General features: G+C 46.2%; 1 protein-coding gene across 14 annotated transcripts in view; it reads left to right on the plus strand.

Annotated features, from left to right (window-relative positions):
- PTPRT (protein tyrosine phosphatase receptor type T) overlaps window positions 1–18,485 on the plus strand; it is a 1,045,273-nt gene that overhangs the window by 440,539 nt on the left and 586,249 nt on the right. For all 14 annotated transcript variants that reach the window (XM_032838508.1, XM_032838515.1, XM_032838509.1 and 11 more), the window contains one exon: window positions 12,458–12,751. In XM_032838508.1, the coding sequence (XP_032694399.1) occupies window positions 12,458–12,751 (294 nt within the window). The remainder of the gene's footprint in view (window positions 1–12,457; window positions 12,752–18,485) is intronic.

Consider the following 18,485-nt stretch of genomic DNA (forward strand, 5'->3'; position numbering starts at 1 on the left):
TGAGCCAAAGACAGACACTTAACCGACAGAGCCACCCAGGCGCCCCAGACAGAGAGTTACACAGGTGTTGGGAGGATGACAGAGCAAACATGGGACACTGAGGCGGCCAGGAATTGCAGGAAGCATCTCTCACACGCGGTGCTGTGGTCACACAAGAGAATGGGCATGTGGAGGAGGGACCCTGCTGGGCGATGCGGAACCCCCTGAAGACGGAGACCACAGATGGTACTGCTTCTGCAGGGGCCGATGGGAGATGTTTGCGCATCTCCTTCCCTCTTCCACAGTGCTGGTCTCTGCAGGGAGCCTCCGCAGGTCTGACTGAGCCAAGGCCGGCAGGGGAATCCCTAGTGCAGTGTGTAGAATCCGTGCCGGGCGTCACAGAGCCGCTTCCCACACCATGGCCTTGGAGCCGAAGGACGGGAGGTGAATACCTAGCGCATTCCTTTGGGATGTGGTCTCCCTCACCTGGAAAATGGACACTGCGATAGCACTTACCTCAGGGTGTGCCAGGAGGAATCAGTGAGTCCACATGCATAAATCCTAGACTAGAGCCCACACATGGTGTCGGGAGATTATTCGCCCTTGTCCCTTGCCCTTGCTGCCTCCTGCGGGTGTGACAGACAGGGCGTCTCTGGAATCAGAGCTTCAAACTGGCCAAGGCCTGGTTTCCTTCCACCCAATTCTCTAGAGCCTACCTGCTGGGCAGAGGTGGGGCAGGGGAGGCCGACCGGGCCTGTTGACGGACCTGGGCTGTTCCAGAATGAGATACTTCTACAGTGTGGCCTCTGATTCCGAAGGCTTGGGACCCTGGCTCTCCAAGGCCGCGCCCCGCCCCCCCCCCCTCCTCGGGGCAGGGAGATAGACTCCTGATTCATACTTTCTTAGGACCCTTGATTAGCTGGCCAGGGAAGAAAGGCTCTTCTAGAATGATTACTCTGTTCTTAATTTTGGGAAGTGGCCCAAAGAAGAGTGATCTCAAAAATATCGAGGCGCTGGGGGAAAAAGAGGAGCCAGGAGCAGACAGAGTGTTACAGATCATGAAATCCCGCCTGGTGCTGAGTGGTTACTGAATTATGCATTTTTTTTTTTAAATGACTTCATTGGTTGCAACACGACTGTGTTAAGTAGACCGAGGCTGAGCTCTTAAATGTATCTGCTTGTGGAAATGTTGGCAGGAGTATACTCTGACATTACTGGGGCCCCTCTTTATCCTGACATGGGAAAGGGAGCGCATTTAATAGAATCTTTGTGTCTCTCTATGGGTGGGTGGGGGGTCTTGCAAAATGAGGGCACCAGCTAGGTTTCCCACCAATTGGTTGGGAGGTGGGAGACGGTAGTCTACACAGTGCACTTGGGATGTGCTGGGACTGTTCTGGGATTCCTGACTCTACTACCTCATGGGATCCTCATGGCAAACCCACGTGCGGGAGGTGCGGTTATCTGTGTCTATATCTATAATGGGGTTATCGTCCCCATTTTATAGATGAGGAAACCGAATCACAGAGAAGTTAAATAACTTGCCCTGGTTTTCCTAATCTCTTACCTTGGGTTTCTCCACAAACGGGCCCTGAGATAATGGTTTGCAAGTTATTTATCTGGAAATTGAAGAGAACAGTGGTAAAGGAGCGGGGCAATGAGGCAGGAAAGGAAGAGGCTGGCTTCTCCTAGAGCGTGCATGAATGAGCTGGTCGTTCTGGGGAGCCTCTGATGCTCAGGTCCGCTAGAGATCCTTTAAAAGACTAAGTAAAGCAGGCCCGTTGTCCCACCAATGGTCAGGGAAACTGGGCTGTTGTCTGTCCAGTAGCTCCTGTTCCCTATTGGGAAAGAGTGGTTGCAGGGAGTGGTAATACCCTGGCATGCCCAGTCTGCCCCACAGTGGGTCCAGCAAACCCTGGCAGCTGTAGGAAGCTTCTAGGCTGGGGCATGTCGGTGCTGGGGTTAGGAAGTCACTGGTGCATGGCAGTATTATCCACTGAAACTACAAGTGACCCCGAGGTAAGTCAAGAGACCATGGCCTGGGTGCCCCCACAATCTGCTGCAGATGGGGTAGAGAAGGTAGCTCGCCATAGGGATAAGTTGCTTAGAATCCTAAGAACTAGAAATGTTTATGCCAGAAAAGGGAAGAATAAATGCTCATAGGTGGTCCATGTCCTCAAATCCCACACTGGGGAGGGAAAAACTGCCGGGATGCTCTGACTCCATGATCCAGCTCACCCTAGAGCAGGCCCCATGATGGTGCCTGGGGACCCAAGCACACATGGCTTGGTGTTTGCTCTTGAGAAAGATCCACCAGCAAGTTGTCTCCATGTGCTGTACAAGTTCTGGGATGAACTTGTGCTCAGGGAGCCCTGAAGGGCCTGTCCACTCCAGAGGATGCTGTTGGTGTGCCCAATGTACCTCTCCCTCCCCTGCCTGGTGCACCCAGCCCCTGGCTGCCAGGAGTGTGGCTGCCGAAGGCTCCCACCTGCCCCCTCTACTAGCTTGAATATCGATTGTTCCCCTGTGAATTCAGGTTCTTCCTAGAGCCTCAGAACGTGACCATGTTTGGAAATGAGGGTCTTTGCAGATGTAATTTATTCAGTTAAAGTGAGGTCATACTGGGGAAGGGTGGGAGCTCATCCAGTGTGATTGGTGTCCTTATCACAAGAGGGAAATGTGCACATAGAGACACAGACACACAGGGGAGAAGCCACGTGAAGACAGAGGCGTGACACAGCTGTACTCCGGGGAAGATGAACGTCTGCTGGCAAGCACTGGAAGCTAGAAGAAGAAGGAAGGACTCTTTCCTGGAGGCTTCGGAGGAAGCATGTCCCTGTTGGCACCTTGAGTTCAGACTTCTCACTTCTAGAATGGTGGGGTAATAGAATTCTGGTGCTTTAAGCCACCCGGTTTGTAGTATGTGGTTAGAGAAGCCCTAGGAATCTACTACAGTCTTCCTGGGGTAAGTGTCCTCAGCCACATGGATGCTGCTTGGCTGAGGGGCTGGGCCTGCACCCTAGAATAGCCTAGAGCCAGTTAATGACACAGGTGTGCAAATGGCTGACCTCGTCTCCGTGGGGGACAAGGGAGGTGGTGCACTCTGTGCTCCTGAGCTCCCCTGGGGTTAGGCTGCTGGAGTCGGCCGCTCGAACCACACCCACGTTTGGCTTCCTGACCTTTCCCCTACCATTCCTCCTTCTAGAAATTCCTCCAGTCAGGCACTTGCACAGAATGCTTGTCTCAAGCTTGTTTGTCAGGACTCTGGGCTAAGACCCAGCCTTGGGGTGAGAGCCAGAAGGGCATCTCAGAGAAGAGCTGACCCTTGAAGGACAAGAAAAAGCGAGGCACCTGGAGAAGGGGAGGAGTGAGAGACTCTTCCAGAGACGTTCGGTGTGTCTATTAGATTCTTTCAGGAACTCAGTTCCTCCATCCTCGAGTCATGATTTTGATTCATCCCAAGGTGGATGTCTGTCTTCAAGTGATTTTTTTCTCCAAGGAAGGGCAAGTAGACATTGTATTTCCCACAGGTTTCAGAGTCTGAAAGTGTCTTTCTGTTGGCTGTGCAAATGCACCACAGTTTAGCTGTGGCTGGGAAGTCACTGGGCTATGAAACATCTTCTTAAAACCTTGTGTGTGTGTTACATTATTAGGGCTGGGAGCCCCCCCTACCCTCCACCACCAGCATAAGGCTGCCTGGGCCCCTGATCCTGGCTTCTTGAATTACTAGTTGTTCAACATTGGGCAAGTTACTTAATCTGCATCTCTTTCTTCTTCTTTTATTTTTTTTTTTAAGATTTTATTTATTAGAGAGAGAGAGCGAATGCATGCACACAAGCAGGGGGAGGGGCAGAGAGAGAGAGGGAGAGAGGGAGACTCCCTGTTGAGCAGGGAGCCCGATGCAGGGTTCCATCCCAGGACCTCGAGATCATGTCCTGAGCCAAAGGCAGATGCTTAACTGAGTCACCCAGGTGCCCCCCACTTCTTCTTTTATTTTTTTTATTTTATTTTATTTTTTTTTTAAAGATTTTATTTATTTATTTGACAGAGAGATTACAAGCAGGCAGAGAGGCAGGCAGAGAGAGAGGAGGAAGCAGGCTCCCCGCTGAGCAGAGAGCCCGATGCGGGGCTCGATCCCAGGACTCTGAGATCATGACCTGAGCCGAAGGCAGCGGCTTAACCCACTGAGCCACCCAGGCGCCCCCCACTTCTTCTTTTAAAACAAACAAACAAAACGTGAATCATAATAGAACCTACCCCTGGTGTTGCTGTGACAATTAAACAAGTAAGTCAATAAGAACAGTGACAGGTGCATACAATTTTGCAGTACATATTAGCTGGCACTGCTGTCATTTGGGATTATTATTACTGTTTTCATCAACTTCCCTGTTATGTCACCATGTTTCAAATCGAAATGCTGAAGTCTGGGAACTGATTGCTTAGTCTTCTTTGTTTCGACGGAGGCTGGTTTTTAAAACTCTAGATGCTTGTGGGAACTTTCCTCGTCTTGTATTTCAAAATATTAACCGGTTTGTGCTTAATTTCAAGTCTCATCATTGATTTTCCTGAAACCCACCGTGTTCTTCATCCTCGGCAAACTCAGATCTTCGTTTATTTCAAAGAAATTTTCTCTGGCTGTGTCTTTGATTACTGTTTGTTCCACGTATATGATGTCTCCTCCCCAAGCACTTGCGGCTCTTAGCATGAATATCCTCTCCCCGTTCTCTGTAACATTCTCTTCCTTACTCTCTTTCTTCTCTTCAGGGCAACCCCAACATCTTATTTTGAGAAAACTTACCAAAAATTTTCTTTTGAATAAAAATCCAATATTTATTGAACGTGGTCTCTGTGTTGGGCTGGGGCACAAAGACTGATTCTGGTCGGCCCGTACTGGTAAGTTAGTGCTGTGTCTGCTTGGGTCTTCTGCTCTGAGACCTCAAGGGTCCACACCAGAAGGGAGAAGGTGGGATCTCCTGTTGGCGACTGACAGTCAAGGTGGAGTCCGTGAACATATGACCACAGCATCTCTATAGTCCTTGGTTTAGGCTTTAGATAGTTTTCTTTTTTTTTTTTTTTTTTAAGATTTTATTTATTTGACAGAGAGAGATCACAAGTAGGCAGAGAGGCAAGCTGAGAGAGAGAGAGAGGGGAAAAGGAAGCAGGCTCCCTGCCTAGCAGAGAGCCCGATGTGGGACTCGATCCGAGGACCCTGAGATCATGACCTGAGCTGAAGGCAGAGGCTTAACCCACTGAGCCACCCAGGCAGCCCTAGATAGTTTTCTAATTAGAATTGTGAAACAGTCTTTCATTCTGAAGATGAAAACCTGGAGAGCCTCAGAGGCTGAGTGGTTTGTCCAGGGTCACAGAGCTGGTTCATGCTAAAGGCAGAGCAAAGAAAGATTTGGACCCCGTCTCCAAGCTAGTTTTCCCTTTTCCTTTTTGATCCTCAAGTCACTATTCTATGAAACAGTCTTGTGTGCCAGTCACTAGTGTATCTAACGAGTATGATTTTGAGCATCCATGAAGCAGAATTGAAAAGAAAAATGGGGCTGGTTTGGTTAAAAGTAAAATGAAAACTATCCTGATGGAGAACCATGGCATGAGCTAACCTATGGTAGCAGGAATGATTAAATAGCATGAGGGTCTGTGTGTCTGTTGGTGGGTAGGGGGTGTCGGCATTCCCACAAACTCTCGTGGGTCGGTAAATAGCAATGCAGTTAGAAAGTTGATCAGATAGGCGGGTGGAGGGCGGTAGAAAGTGTCAGAGGACAGGTTCCACCCACCTAAAACGTGTCGAGGCTCTCACTTCATGTCTTAGCAACATTCAGTTTTTCTCCAAAGGTTTGATTTCTGTCTAGAGCAGACAATACATACGCACCAAGCTTGCTCTCTAGCTATTTGAAGCACTTTCGCTCTCTGTCGGAATTTCTGGGGAGTCAAACTGTTACAAGTGCTCACAGCAGGAAAAAGAAAGACAGAATTGGTCTGGAGTTTGCTGCCTGAGGACGAGGCGGAATTACATTAAGGGGTCACCTCACCACCTACATGTTGGAGGAGAGCCTAAGCAGGTCCGGGGCAGCTGCTGCCCAGGACTCGTATGTGGAAGGCTCATGGGGGTTTGAAGTGGTTTGATGCCCGGTTGGGAGGGGCCAGTGCCATCTCTCAGCTCACCTCCCCAAAGGCTAGACTTTCTCCCTCTGGATTTGGTTCCAGACTTTGTCAGTGGAGAGTGCCATCGAATGTGAGGCACTCATTCCTGGCTTTGCATAGTGATAGTGCAGGGTCAAGTAGAAAGAAGGACGTGGTGGTTTCATATGTGGAAAGGCTCATGGATGTGAACTGGTGGGTGAAGGAACAACCTCTTCTTAGGAAAAATAGTAGGAATTAAAGCATCTGGTGATGCTGGTAGAATTATTTGGGGACAAATGATGAGGGATTAAAGGCTCATTCCTTCCAGATAGTCTGGGGTTCAGCTCCAGGTAAAATTTAGTGGCATTCTTCCCACCTGCTGGGTCACAGACAAGTCATATTTTATTTGTTTGTTTCTTTATTTTCCTTAAACATAGCACCTACATACAGCAAAATACCTTTATTTGAAGAGTACAGCTTCGTGAGTCTTACACAACCCTAGTCAAGATACAGAAAATTTTTATTATCCCAGAAAGTTTTCTTAAGTCCCCTTCTAGGCAGTCACCCCACCAGGGGTACCACTGTTCTGATTTTTATTATTTAACTACCCAGATCAATATGTAGTACATTTCAGCACTCCTGAAAGTTCTTTTGTGCCTTATCCCAATAAGTACCTGCTCCCATAGGTAACTGTAATTTTTTTTTTTTTTTAAAGATTTTATTTGTTTATTTGACAGACAGAGATCACAAGTAGGCAGAGAGGCAGGCAGAGAGAGAGGAAGGGAAGCAGGCTCCCTGCTGAGCAGAGAGCCCGATACGGGACTCGATCCCAGGACCCTGAGATCATGACCTGAGCCGAAGGCAGCGGCTTAACCCACTGAGCCACCCAGGCGCCCCGGTAACTGTAATTTTGACTTTCATCACCGTAGGTCAATTTTGCCTCTTCTTGAACTTCTCATAAAAATGGAATCATCATGCCTTTTTCTCTCCTTCTTTTGCATAATGTAATTTTGGGATTCACCAGTGTCATACATGTCCATAGTTTGTTCTTTTTCCCTGGCTGTATGGTATTCTCTTATATAGCTGCATGTTATTTGGTCGATCCATAAACATTCACCTCCTGTTTCCTCCTCCTCATCAGTTTCTGAATTGCCTTCTTTTCTTCTTATTCCTCTCTCGTTCAGTCCTTGAGTGAAAGTTAAATGTGAGCTGCTGGTAGAGGATTGTGTCTATTTTGTTTACTGCCGAATCCTCAGTGCTCAGGACAGCGTGCAACAGATAGCAGGGGTTCAGTCTTTGCAGAAGGAGTGAACTCACAAATGTTCTGAGCACCGAGATTTAATTGTTTCCCAGTGTGGCCCTGTGTAGTACCTTTTCCAGCATCTCACAGCTACTGGACCCCCAACGTCATTCTCTCTTTGTTCATAAACTTAACCTGAATCCTGGGCCCATGGGTCGCAAGTTTTCTCTGCAAGGGCTTCCCTGACCTCTAAACCAGATTAGGTCCCTTCATGGGCCCCCTAACTACCTCTGCCACTCCTGTCATGACCTTCATTCTACCATTGTCATTGCTGCTTTAATTGACTGCTTCACCCTCTCGTTCCATGCGTCCAGAGAGCTCACGTTTCTCTTCCCCTGAAGTCCACATACTCAGCACTCTGTCTGGGACATGAGAAGCAGGGAGTATGTACTAGGTGGGATTTCTTTTCACAGGGAGTTCTGTCCGGTCATTTGTCTCAAGGTCGTGACAGTTAGACAAAGCCCCTCATGGAAAGAAGGATGAATTTGAAAACATAGACTCTGCTAGGGACCAGATGATTGTGTATCCCTCCCTCCCTTTCCAAATTCATCTGTTGAAGTCCTAACCCCAGATGTGATGGTATTAGGAGCTGGGGGTGGGGAGGGTAGGGCTTTGGGAGATGGTAGGTTTAGATGAGGTCATGTAAGTGGAACTCCCATTATGGGATTAGTGCCCTTCTAAGAGGAGGATGAGACCAGAGATCCTTCTTTCTCTATCATGGGAGCACATAACAAGGAGACAGCCAGCAAAGCAAGAAGAGGGTTTTCACCTAGAACTGGATTGGCCCTCACCTTGATCTTGACTTCTTAGCCTCCAGAACTGTAAGATATAAATGTCTGTTGTTTAAGTCCCCTAGTCTATGGCATTTTGTAACAGCAACCCAAACTACTAAGACAGACATTGTAGATTTCTACTTAGGATATAGCATTTCATGGTTGGGGTCATGTCTTTATCCATTAAGTATTTTAGCCCAAATGTGAAATCTATGAATGTGTTGGGCGGTCCATGGCCATGAGGACCTACACATTTACTTTGCATTGTCCCGTGGAAACCTTAACATGTTTATTTTTACCCAGATGTTTGGGACCATGGGAACTTGGAAGCACTAGATCGGGAACATAACATCAAGTTCCATTGCCATACATGATTGTACTCCCAACTTCTAGCCCCTGCTATGGACTGCAACAAAGGGTAGCTTCAGGGTCCCAAAGGATTGTAGGCTGTTATGGGCATGTGGTCTGTCAGCAGGATCTCTTGTGTTTTTCCTTTCTTCTCAATATCGCCTCTTCGGGGGTTCATTCCTAGGCTTCAGAAGGGTTCACAAATGCCTGAAGTGGTGGGCATAACTCTCAGTGACAGATAGACTTATGTGCATTTTTCTGGGGAGAGAGGCTGGAATTTCTCACCAGATCTTTGCAAGGGCCTATGTATCCTCAAAAGGTAAAACCTACTAGGAAAGACAACCCTGAATGATCTTTCTGGCTAATTACTTAAACATCTGAAGTACAAGAAGAAAAAGGGAGGAGGAGGAATGCTGCCTGGGCCCTGAGTTCTGATGGCCGGCCCCTGACCTCCTCCTAGTTAACAGGCCATCAGCCCTCCCAGGCCTTGGTTTCATTTCTGAAGACTGGCTGTTGGATTAGGTGGCCTCCTTGACTTCTTGCACTGTCTGGTTCAACAGTTCATGTCAAAGGGGAGAACTGACAAACATGGTCTTTCTGTTCATTTAAAGGGAGGTGCTTACAAAAAATTTTTTTTTTTAAAAATAATAATAATTATGTGTCTCATCCCTACTTCTCTCTCTTTGTATCACTTGAACATGTGATTTGTAAAGAACGTCAATTATAAATCAGTGGTTACTAATAAAAGAGGAAACAAAACAATAATCTGATGGCTGCTTAGAGCCAAGTAGCTGAACTCTGTGATGTACTTCATGATATATTCTTGATGGGACAGAGGGAGGGAGAACCTCATTGGCTAGTCTACACAGGGACATGCGAACCAGTAAGTCATTTGAGATGGAGACATTTATTTACTCTAGGGAATGTTTGTTACAATATTGTACCTACCATCGGAAATTCGTGAAAAGAGACCAGGAACATTTGGAAAGATTGATACTTTATTTTCTTTTCTGGTGGTCAGCAATTTACTGCTAATGCTTGAAATAGAGCAAAAACCGTGGTGTAAAGTCGATGGGAGAGAGCTTAATGTGGCCACTTGCTCAAGCCCCAAAGTACTAAAGTCTGCTGCTCTTAATTCTGTCCAGGGCCAGCCTGTGAGTAATTACGTTAAGCCGTTGGGCAGAATCGTCATAGACCTACCAAATACCACCCTTGGGGCCTCCCTGGAAACTGACGGGAACTCTAGAGAGTTGACAATGATGATCAGAGGGTCTATATATTTAAAATGCACAAAGGATGAGCCCAGAAATTATCTGCCTGCCAACTTAACTTCTCTACCTGGAACAAATTATCCAAAAATCAATTTGCAAACACCTTTGAGATAACAATGCCTTGAGTAATAACCTTCATGGCTTTGTAAAGAAAAGAATCTAGTTTGACTAATCTGCTTAATTTCCTTCTCTGACCAAATGGCAGGTTAAATTGGGCAATCTGAAGTTGTCCCTTAAGATTTGCTCCAAGTCACACTGAGAAAATACTGTCCACCTCTGTTTCATAGCAATTATTCTGTCTCTGGAGAATATTTGTGGCTAGGTAATTAATTAAAAAACAAACACAGGGGGCGCCTGGGTGGCTCAGTGGGTTAAGCCTCTGCCTTTGGCTCAGATTATAATCTCAGGGTCCTGGAATCGAGCCCTGCATCGGGCTCTCTGCTCAGCGGGGAGCCTCCTTCCCCTCTCTCTCTGCCTGCTTTTCTGCTTGCTTGTGATCTTTCTCTCTCTCTCTCTCTGTCAAATAAATAAATAAAATCTTAAAAACAACAACAACAAACACAGAAGGAGTCTGATCTATCCTGAGGCTCTCACTGGAGTTCCAGACTGAAACCCGTACCTGCCTTACCCCCCTGAATAGCCCAGAGGTCCTCCAAAAGTTCTTGAGCTCATCTACATTGTACTCCACTCCCAGATGCCTCCTCTCACCCTCCGCTTCCTAATCCTATTCCAAGAATCACTGACTTGTTCATATCCATTGACAGATCCCAATTCTGGCAATTGATTCCAAAAAAAAAGAGAGACAGGAAAAACTGGAGTCCTTTGTACAGAGATATTCGTTGCAACATTATTTGCTGTAGCAAAAGTTGGAACAACTCCTGTGCCCAGCAATTTGAGATTACTTAGTATGATTCTGTAGCTATTTAAGATAGTGATGACAAAATCCACTATAACAAAAACTTATGATGTGTACTATATGCTGGCTAATGGAACATAATAAAAAAAAAGTAAAAGAAATTTTAAAATAAAGTGAAATTAATCTTAAAAAATCCATGTTGTAAACAAAGTATTTTTAAAAATTTTTTTAAAGATTTTTTTTTTTTTAACTTGAGAGAGAGAAGGAGTGAGTGAGTGAGTGAGTGCACAAGGAGGGACAGAGGGAGAAGGAGCCCAATGCAGGGCTCCGTCTCAGGACCCTGGGATCATGACCTGAGCTGAAGGCAGACACTCAACTGACTGAGCCACCCAGGCGCCCCAACAAGGTCTTTAGAAAGCCCTAAGTTAGGAGATAAAAACATTGGGCCTATATGTTGCTGTAGCTTTATAAAAAGGGCTTAAATATATGAATACAAATTGGAACATGGAGAAATAAAATTGGCTATTTTATTGGGTGGTAGGAAAGGGGAGTTATTTTTTCTTTATTCCTATTTTCTTTATTGTTTCACTGCTATTTTTTTGCTATAGGAGAAAATAACAAGTATATACACTTTGATTTTTAGAAAATGGACAGCTAGAGGCAAGCAGCTGTCCAAGGGAACAGCTGGGCTGGGAACGCATAAAGATGTGGGTTCGGTCCTGCCTTACCGGCTTCATGATCTCGGTTAGGTGACCTCATTGTTTGGGTTCTTTGATTTCATGCATCAAAATGGAGGTGGTAATGTCCTAATATTTGCACAAAGTAATGCATGTGCGATTTCTTGGTAAATAGGAAATAAAAAGTTAATGTTAATTTCTGCAGCTTTGCCAGTAGGCTAAGAATTGCCAGAAAGACTCCCTTAAGGGCTTTTGAAATTCTTGTTCATTTATTTATTTATTTATTTATTTATTTATTTATTTTTAAAGATTTTATTTATTTATTTGACAAAGAGATCACCAGTAGGCAGAGGCAGGCAGAGAGATAGGGGGAAGCTGGCTCCCCACCGAGCAGAGCACCCAACGCGGGACCCGATTCCAGGACCCTGAGACCATGACCTGATCCGAAGGCAGAGGCCTAACCCACTGAGCCACCCAGACACCCCAAATTCTCATTTATTTAGCTGAAGAAATAGAACTTAATGGGAGCAGGGCAACTCCTAGCTGATGCAAGATAACGCCGCATGACTTTTCCCTTGACCCTCTATTCCCACAGTGGCCACTGTGCCAGTGACATTCTCCCTGCTGGAGGGACCCTGCTGAAGTTGAGCAAGAAGCTGAATTTTTGCCGTGCCATCATCCTGTTGCTACTTAGGCTCTTAGCACTACTTGGGGAGAACTTCCACTAACAACCTGTGTGTGGCTATGAAAGAAATATTTGTAAATCTCAGACTCCCCTGGGCTTTGAAGCAAACTCCTCTCCTATAAAGGCATGTTCTCATTTGAGGATAGAAAGTAGAATATTAACCCAGGCATCTTTGTCATCTGTGTTCTAGAAAAACCATTTACCCACTATTGCTTTCTTTCTTTATTATCTTTAAATGAAGGAGATACGGTAGTGTGGGGGAAGAAATACCGACTCAGGTATGTAGATACAAAATCATGGAAATTCGAGTAGGATGTGAATGGAGTTAAGAAAGGGATCTGAGCTGCTCTCTCTGGAATTCTGTCCTTGTCCTTATGTGTTTGGATTCTTCTGTGTAAACCACTCGGGTCTGACATCCTTTTGCTGATTGCTTGTCTTACAGAGCCTCCCACACCCATCGCCCCCCCAGAGCTGCTGGCTGTCGGGGCCACATACCTGTGGATCAAGCCAAATGCCAATTCTATCATCGGCGATGGCCCCATCATCCTGAAAGAGGTAGAATATCGCACCACCACGGGCACCTGGGCCGAGACCCACATAGTGGACTCTCCCAACTATAAGTTGTGGCATCTGGACCCTGATGTGGAGTACGAGATCCGGGTGCTGCTCACACGACCAGGGGAGGGAGGCACAGGACCACCAGGGCCTCCCCTCACCACCAGAACCAAGTGTGCAGGTAAGAACTTCGTTTATGACTCCCATCTTGAGAGGTTGGGCAGTTGGTCCTCCTCTTGGAGTTCTGGGACAATCATCCCGACACTTCTTTGATGGAAGTGTGAGTCCTGTGGGAGAGAGCAATGGTCAGGGTTTTGGTCTTGCCTTAGAGGACCTCGGGGCTCTGTTGGTAACTCTAGAGATGGCCTGGTTTTGACTGTGAGTCATAGGGCCACCCGACTCCAGCTATATGTGAGGGAGAAGTTCCTGGTCCTGACAGCATTTCCAGTGGGACACTGTTTCTGTCTCTGCAAGGACATCTGGTGTCTCCGTATGTCTGAGGCTTCCTGGTGCTAAAAGTGTCCCTGAGGGCTCCTGGTCCTGTGTTCCTGAGAGCTCCTGGCCCTGTGTTCCTGAGGGCTCCTGGCCCTGTGTGCCTTGTAAAGGCCTTGCTTGAACTACATCCCTGAGAGCTTCTGATTCTTGTTATATATCTAAGGAGTTTGTGATTTTAACTTTGTCCCTGAGGATACCTTGGCTGGGCCTGTGACCCTAATGATCCCTTGGTTTTCATAGTTTCCCTGAGGGTTCCTGGTCCTTGTTCTGTCTCTGAAGGTTTCTTGGTGCCAACTCTATCTTGAGTACCTCCTGGCCCTGAATGTGTCTCTCAATGGATTCTGGAACTGCTTTAGTCCCTAAGAGCTTTCTGGCTCTGTATACCTTGGAGCCTCCTGGTTCCAACCTGAGAGTCCGGACTAGGACTCTCCCTCCAAGGGTCATCTGGATTCTGTATCTTTGGAAGATCCCAGATCAGTGTACAGAGGAGGCTTCTGGCTCTAGCCGTTTCTTTCAGGTTTTTTGGATGCTGCTTAGGAGTGTGATGATGTCTAGGACCGCGTCTGAAAGGGTTCTTTTGATCCAACTGTACTGAGGTCCTAGGGACTCTGGGCTCTTGCAGGAGCACTGGCTAGGTTTGTATCTTTGACTATATCCCTAAGATGTTCCAGCTCTGACTGTAACTCAAGACGTTAAAAGAACTCACTGTTTTGTTTGGTTTGGTTTTTCTTCATATCACATTATCTTATCTAATTTTTCTCCCCTAACCCTTTGATGTACTTTTATCTCATTTATACATGAGGAAATAGAGACCCAATATTTTTAAACGTTTTGTCCGAAGTCATAGAATTGACCAGTGGCACAGTCAGAATTTGCATTTGAGTTTTTCCGACTCTATTGCCATCGATCATCAGTCACAGCACAGGGAAAGCAGAGAGGTATGTGCCTTCCGCACGGAATACAGAGCTTCCATGCTCAGGGCGGGGAAGTGGAGGCATGAGCCGTTGGCTTCCCCTGGGAAAAGAGTCACTGATGGCTTCGGGCGGGGAGGGGAGGGAGAGAAACCTATCAGCACAGTGACCCCAAGGGACAATTAGTTCTACTATAATGTGACATCTGTGTCCCTAAAAATCACTGCTGTATGGAAAGTTATGCAATAAAACCCATCAGGGTAATGGGAAAAAGTAGGATTGGGGCACACCACTCCTACTTCATCAGTGACACATTTAAAAAGAGAGGAAAGTAAGTAAAAATGATGGCACAGTGTCACGCATGTTAATGGTTTAAGACATGACTTTATCCTGCAGTGTATATGGGGCATTTCCTTGAAGGGACCCAAGTGTGCTTTGGAAGTAAGTGTCCGAAAGGTTGCAGTCTGTGGGCGGCAGTGGTGGTGAAGAATGCTTTCTGAAGGTGGTGGAAAGTTGTGACACCCGCTGGGGATGGATGTGGCTCATAGGACGTCTGGTCAGTGGACGTAGCAGGTGGTCGTTTGAGGTGGGTTGTTCTTGTGTGGGTCTATTAAGCTGGGTGCAGTTTTCTGCTTTGGTAGTGTTTTCTATACAGACTCACACACAGCAGATGTGACACTCATGTTGTGCTCAAATTGTCCCTTAACATGTCAGTCATGTGGGAACACATTTGTGTTGTCGAAACAAGAGCTGTGAGAGAATTAATGGTAAATCATTCTGAAGTACTTCCGTAGTGCATCTCAGTGGTATGGAACCCAAGGTTGTGAGGATGTCCGTTGCTTGGGAATATGCCTTTGAATGTTACAGAATTACTGTGATAAATGGAAATGCCATTTTCTTGATTATTTTCAAAAGCGGGCCTTTTGCAAAATTCCTTATTGAAACCCGATTATGAAACCTACTATTTTAGAAGGACATAAGATTATGTTATTAAACCAGGTAATATACCTTATCTCAGCTTTGCAATTCAATATTCATCCATGAAAGTAATTGATTTCATTGTGCCAATGAGACTTTTCTCTTTTCACTGGGTAAATCAAAGAGTTTCCAGGGTTTTTGATCTTTATAAATGATACTCAAAGTACTTTAGCAGCCCCCATGGACTTATTTGCTGATGATCATATAATACATTTTGAAATTCAATCGCAAGATGATCATCTCAATAAAAATTTACAATCTATTGCAAACTGTTGCCATGACTATGTAATGGATTTTACATGTTGAAAACACAATTGTCTGACTATCACTATAAAAATTATGAGTTGAAATGCTGTTTGTGGTTTTATATTTCAAAAAAAATGTTGGTGTTTAAGTAAGTTACAGCTAAAATCTTAAATAACCCACATTTTACAAAATGTGTCATCAAGAACATAATCTTGTTTCCCACATTGCCACTGATGGTGGAATGTTCTTTGCCTCATAATTAATTTTTAAGTGGATTTCAGGGCTGGTATCCATTTGTGGATGCTGTTTATTGGGGTTGGTACTCTGAGTCCCCCCTCCCTTTCCTTTTTCTATTATTAATCACACTGGAAATGTACTCATTATTTTGCAAAACAGAAAATGAGAGAATATGGAGTGTGGAAGGTGTAATTTCTTCCCAGAGGAATTTACAGGCTCAGTTAAGATTCCAGCAAAACAGCAAAAAGGATAAAACATAAACATAAAGTCGAATATTGAAATAGCATGCTTCATGGAGAAAAACCAGGTTGCTGTGGAAAGGCAGTGCTCTTAAAATGGTCTGGAGCACTGGTTCTCAAAGTGTAGTCCTGGACGAGCAGCGTCAGCATCACTGGGGGACTCATTAGAAATGCAAATTCTCAGGCCCCATGCCCTGACCGAATGATTTGAAAATTCTCAGAGTGGAGCCCAGAAATCTGTCCTTGAAGGAGCCCTCTGAGTGATGCTGGGGCACACCCATATTGAAGAACTGCTGGTACTCCGTGCCACCCAAGAATGCCACTTTGGTGATGCGCCATTATGTTGATCCTTAAGGCAACTCTGAGAGGTAGACAGGAGGAAGACTAAGGCTCAGGATCATCAGACCAAGATCACAGAGCAATTCAGTGTTTAGCGCTAAGCTTCTTGGTCCAGAGACTCCCCATCACATGGTTTGATGGAGTCTCCTCTCCACGTGTCCTCTGGGGAGCATGGGCTCGAGTGGTAGGGAGACTGGCAGTTATGGAGACCAGCCTCATGGTCCAGCCCACTACAGCATAGGCCTTCCCGCCAGGCAACTCCGGAGCCCCCTTCCTGTGCCAGACTCTGAGCTAGATGCTGGTAGCAGAGGCTTAAAGGAGGAGCTCAGGGTATAAGCCCAGGGATAGCCCAGAAAGATACCAGGGGGCCAATTCAGCAAGGGCAGGTGGGGATGTATTCTGGTTTATCTAGGTGTGAGAGGCCACTGGCCAGGTATATCCTTGGTGCATCAGGAGTGGGGTCTCACCTGTAAGTGTGGAGATGGTCAAGAGTTCGGCAACACAGTAGCATCCTAGCCCAGTAGTTTGGAGTTCAGGATGAGACTTGAAGGCAGTTAAGCCAGAACCTAGACAGATGATCAGATAGGGAAAGTGGGCGTGAGAGAAGAGGGCCAAAGATGATACTCTGAGGCTTTTGGTTTGGGGATGGCTGAGAGATGAGTGGTGGAATTGCTTTCTGGGATGGAAAACACAGTAGATGGGTTCAGGGCAGGGGAGCAAGTTCAGGTTTGAAGATGTTTTGCTGGGGGTAAAGATGCACGGCAGGTGATAGCGTCCGGAAACCTGGAGCTCGGGAGAGAGGAGCGGGCTACCTCTTCATCTTCCCTGAGAACCACCTGTTGGCACCTGGATTGTAGAATCAAAGGGACTTCTTAGTACCAATGAAAGCAGTCTGATTTTCTTTCTTCATGCTATTCCCTGGAGATGCCCCATTCATTTTTTTTTTTCACCCATCGTTTTGTTCTTGTGCTCAGTTTAATCATTTGCCATCCTTCCTGAGATACAGGCGTGGGCTGCATATGTGATCATGTACATCAGAGTACTTTGAAAAGCTCAAAATACTCTTCAGATGCCTGTAATAAAACAAATTATTATTGGTTGCTGCTAGTCTTCGGGATGTTGTGATTGTGACTTGTTAAAACAGGAAGTCTTACGTGTCCATGTCTCCGGGCTGACTGGCAGGTGAAGGGGTGGACTATATTCTTTTGTTCTTCATCCTCTCATGGGAAATCGCATTTCAGAACCTGACAATCCTGGTTTGGACTCTCGAAGGTTTTCTTATCTAGAAGTGGTTGGTTTGCTCTGGCACATATCCAACAGCAGACATCCAGGAATGGGTCCTAGGAGGGCTATCTGCTGCTGACCCATCCTCACCTTGAGTGCTGTCTCTGATCGGAAGCCCAGGCTCTCCCATAGCAGACCATTTAACTCTTCAGATCCTGGGGGTTTATTGTTATTCTCTACCTAACTCTGGCCGGTTATCACAAAACTCTGGATGGGGTCCTATGTAGGAGCCGAGTCGTCTTTAGGTTCAAAAGAGCAGAGGCTGCTAAAATAGATATCCAGATTTCACAAGGAGAAGCAAGGTCAGTGGCATTGAGAATGGAGGCCAGGGCCGGCAATTGAGGAAGGCCAGGGAGATGAGAGGTGCAGACATACCCCTGGTCCAATTCATCTTTTCTCCAGGTGCCACATTTAATGGCCTGAGCACCTGCTTGTTGATGCCCTGAAACTCTCACGCAGCATCAGAAGAAATTCTCCTTCATTGTCACCCAAACCTGGCTCTGTACAACACCCACTTAATATATGGATCTGGTTTTCCTCTCAGGAGACCTATTCCTCCTTATCTCGGAAACAGGTCGTCAGCACCTCAAAGTTATCTCGTATGCTCTGGAAATCTCTTCCCTTCACCCTCAGAAGCCCTCCTTGAGCCAGACTCTCACAATCACCGTCACTTCCCGGTTGTGGAGCCACAAATCAATAATCTGGCAAGCCATGTGATCATACCCCCATGCCCCCCCACACACCTGATTGCTTACTCCCTGTAAATCAAAGGCCCCCTTGCCTGGGCACCCACTTCACTGTGGGCTTGCAGAGTTCAGGTTTTCCATGTGGAAAGTGACTTTGTACAGCCTGAAACGTGACACACACTGTTGATTTGAAGAGCTCTCTTCTTCCCTCCACCTGAGGTTTGATTGCACATTATATTTTATTTACATATTTATGGATTCCTACTTGAAGTGATATGTGTCTGTCTCTTTTCTCTAAAGGAATAAAAAGGAGAAATTCAAATTACTGGGCTCAGTGAAGTGAGAGTCGTCATTAGAATTGAGTGAGAAGAATAGGGGCTTTAGAGCCAAGAAGAATCTGGTTTTTATTTCCAGCTGGTACTTGGTGCCTGGATGTCTGTGCACCTGTCTGCGGCTCTGCTTCTCTCCTTCATTTACAGGAGATTACAACACCCTGTTTT

The sequence above is a fragment of the Lontra canadensis genome, unplaced genomic scaffold (genome assembly GCF_010015895.1).
Source record: "Lontra canadensis isolate GAN:19392208 unplaced genomic scaffold, GSC_riverotter_1.0 scaffold105, whole genome shotgun sequence".
Taxonomy (NCBI): domain Eukaryota; kingdom Metazoa; phylum Chordata; class Mammalia; order Carnivora; family Mustelidae; genus Lontra; species Lontra canadensis.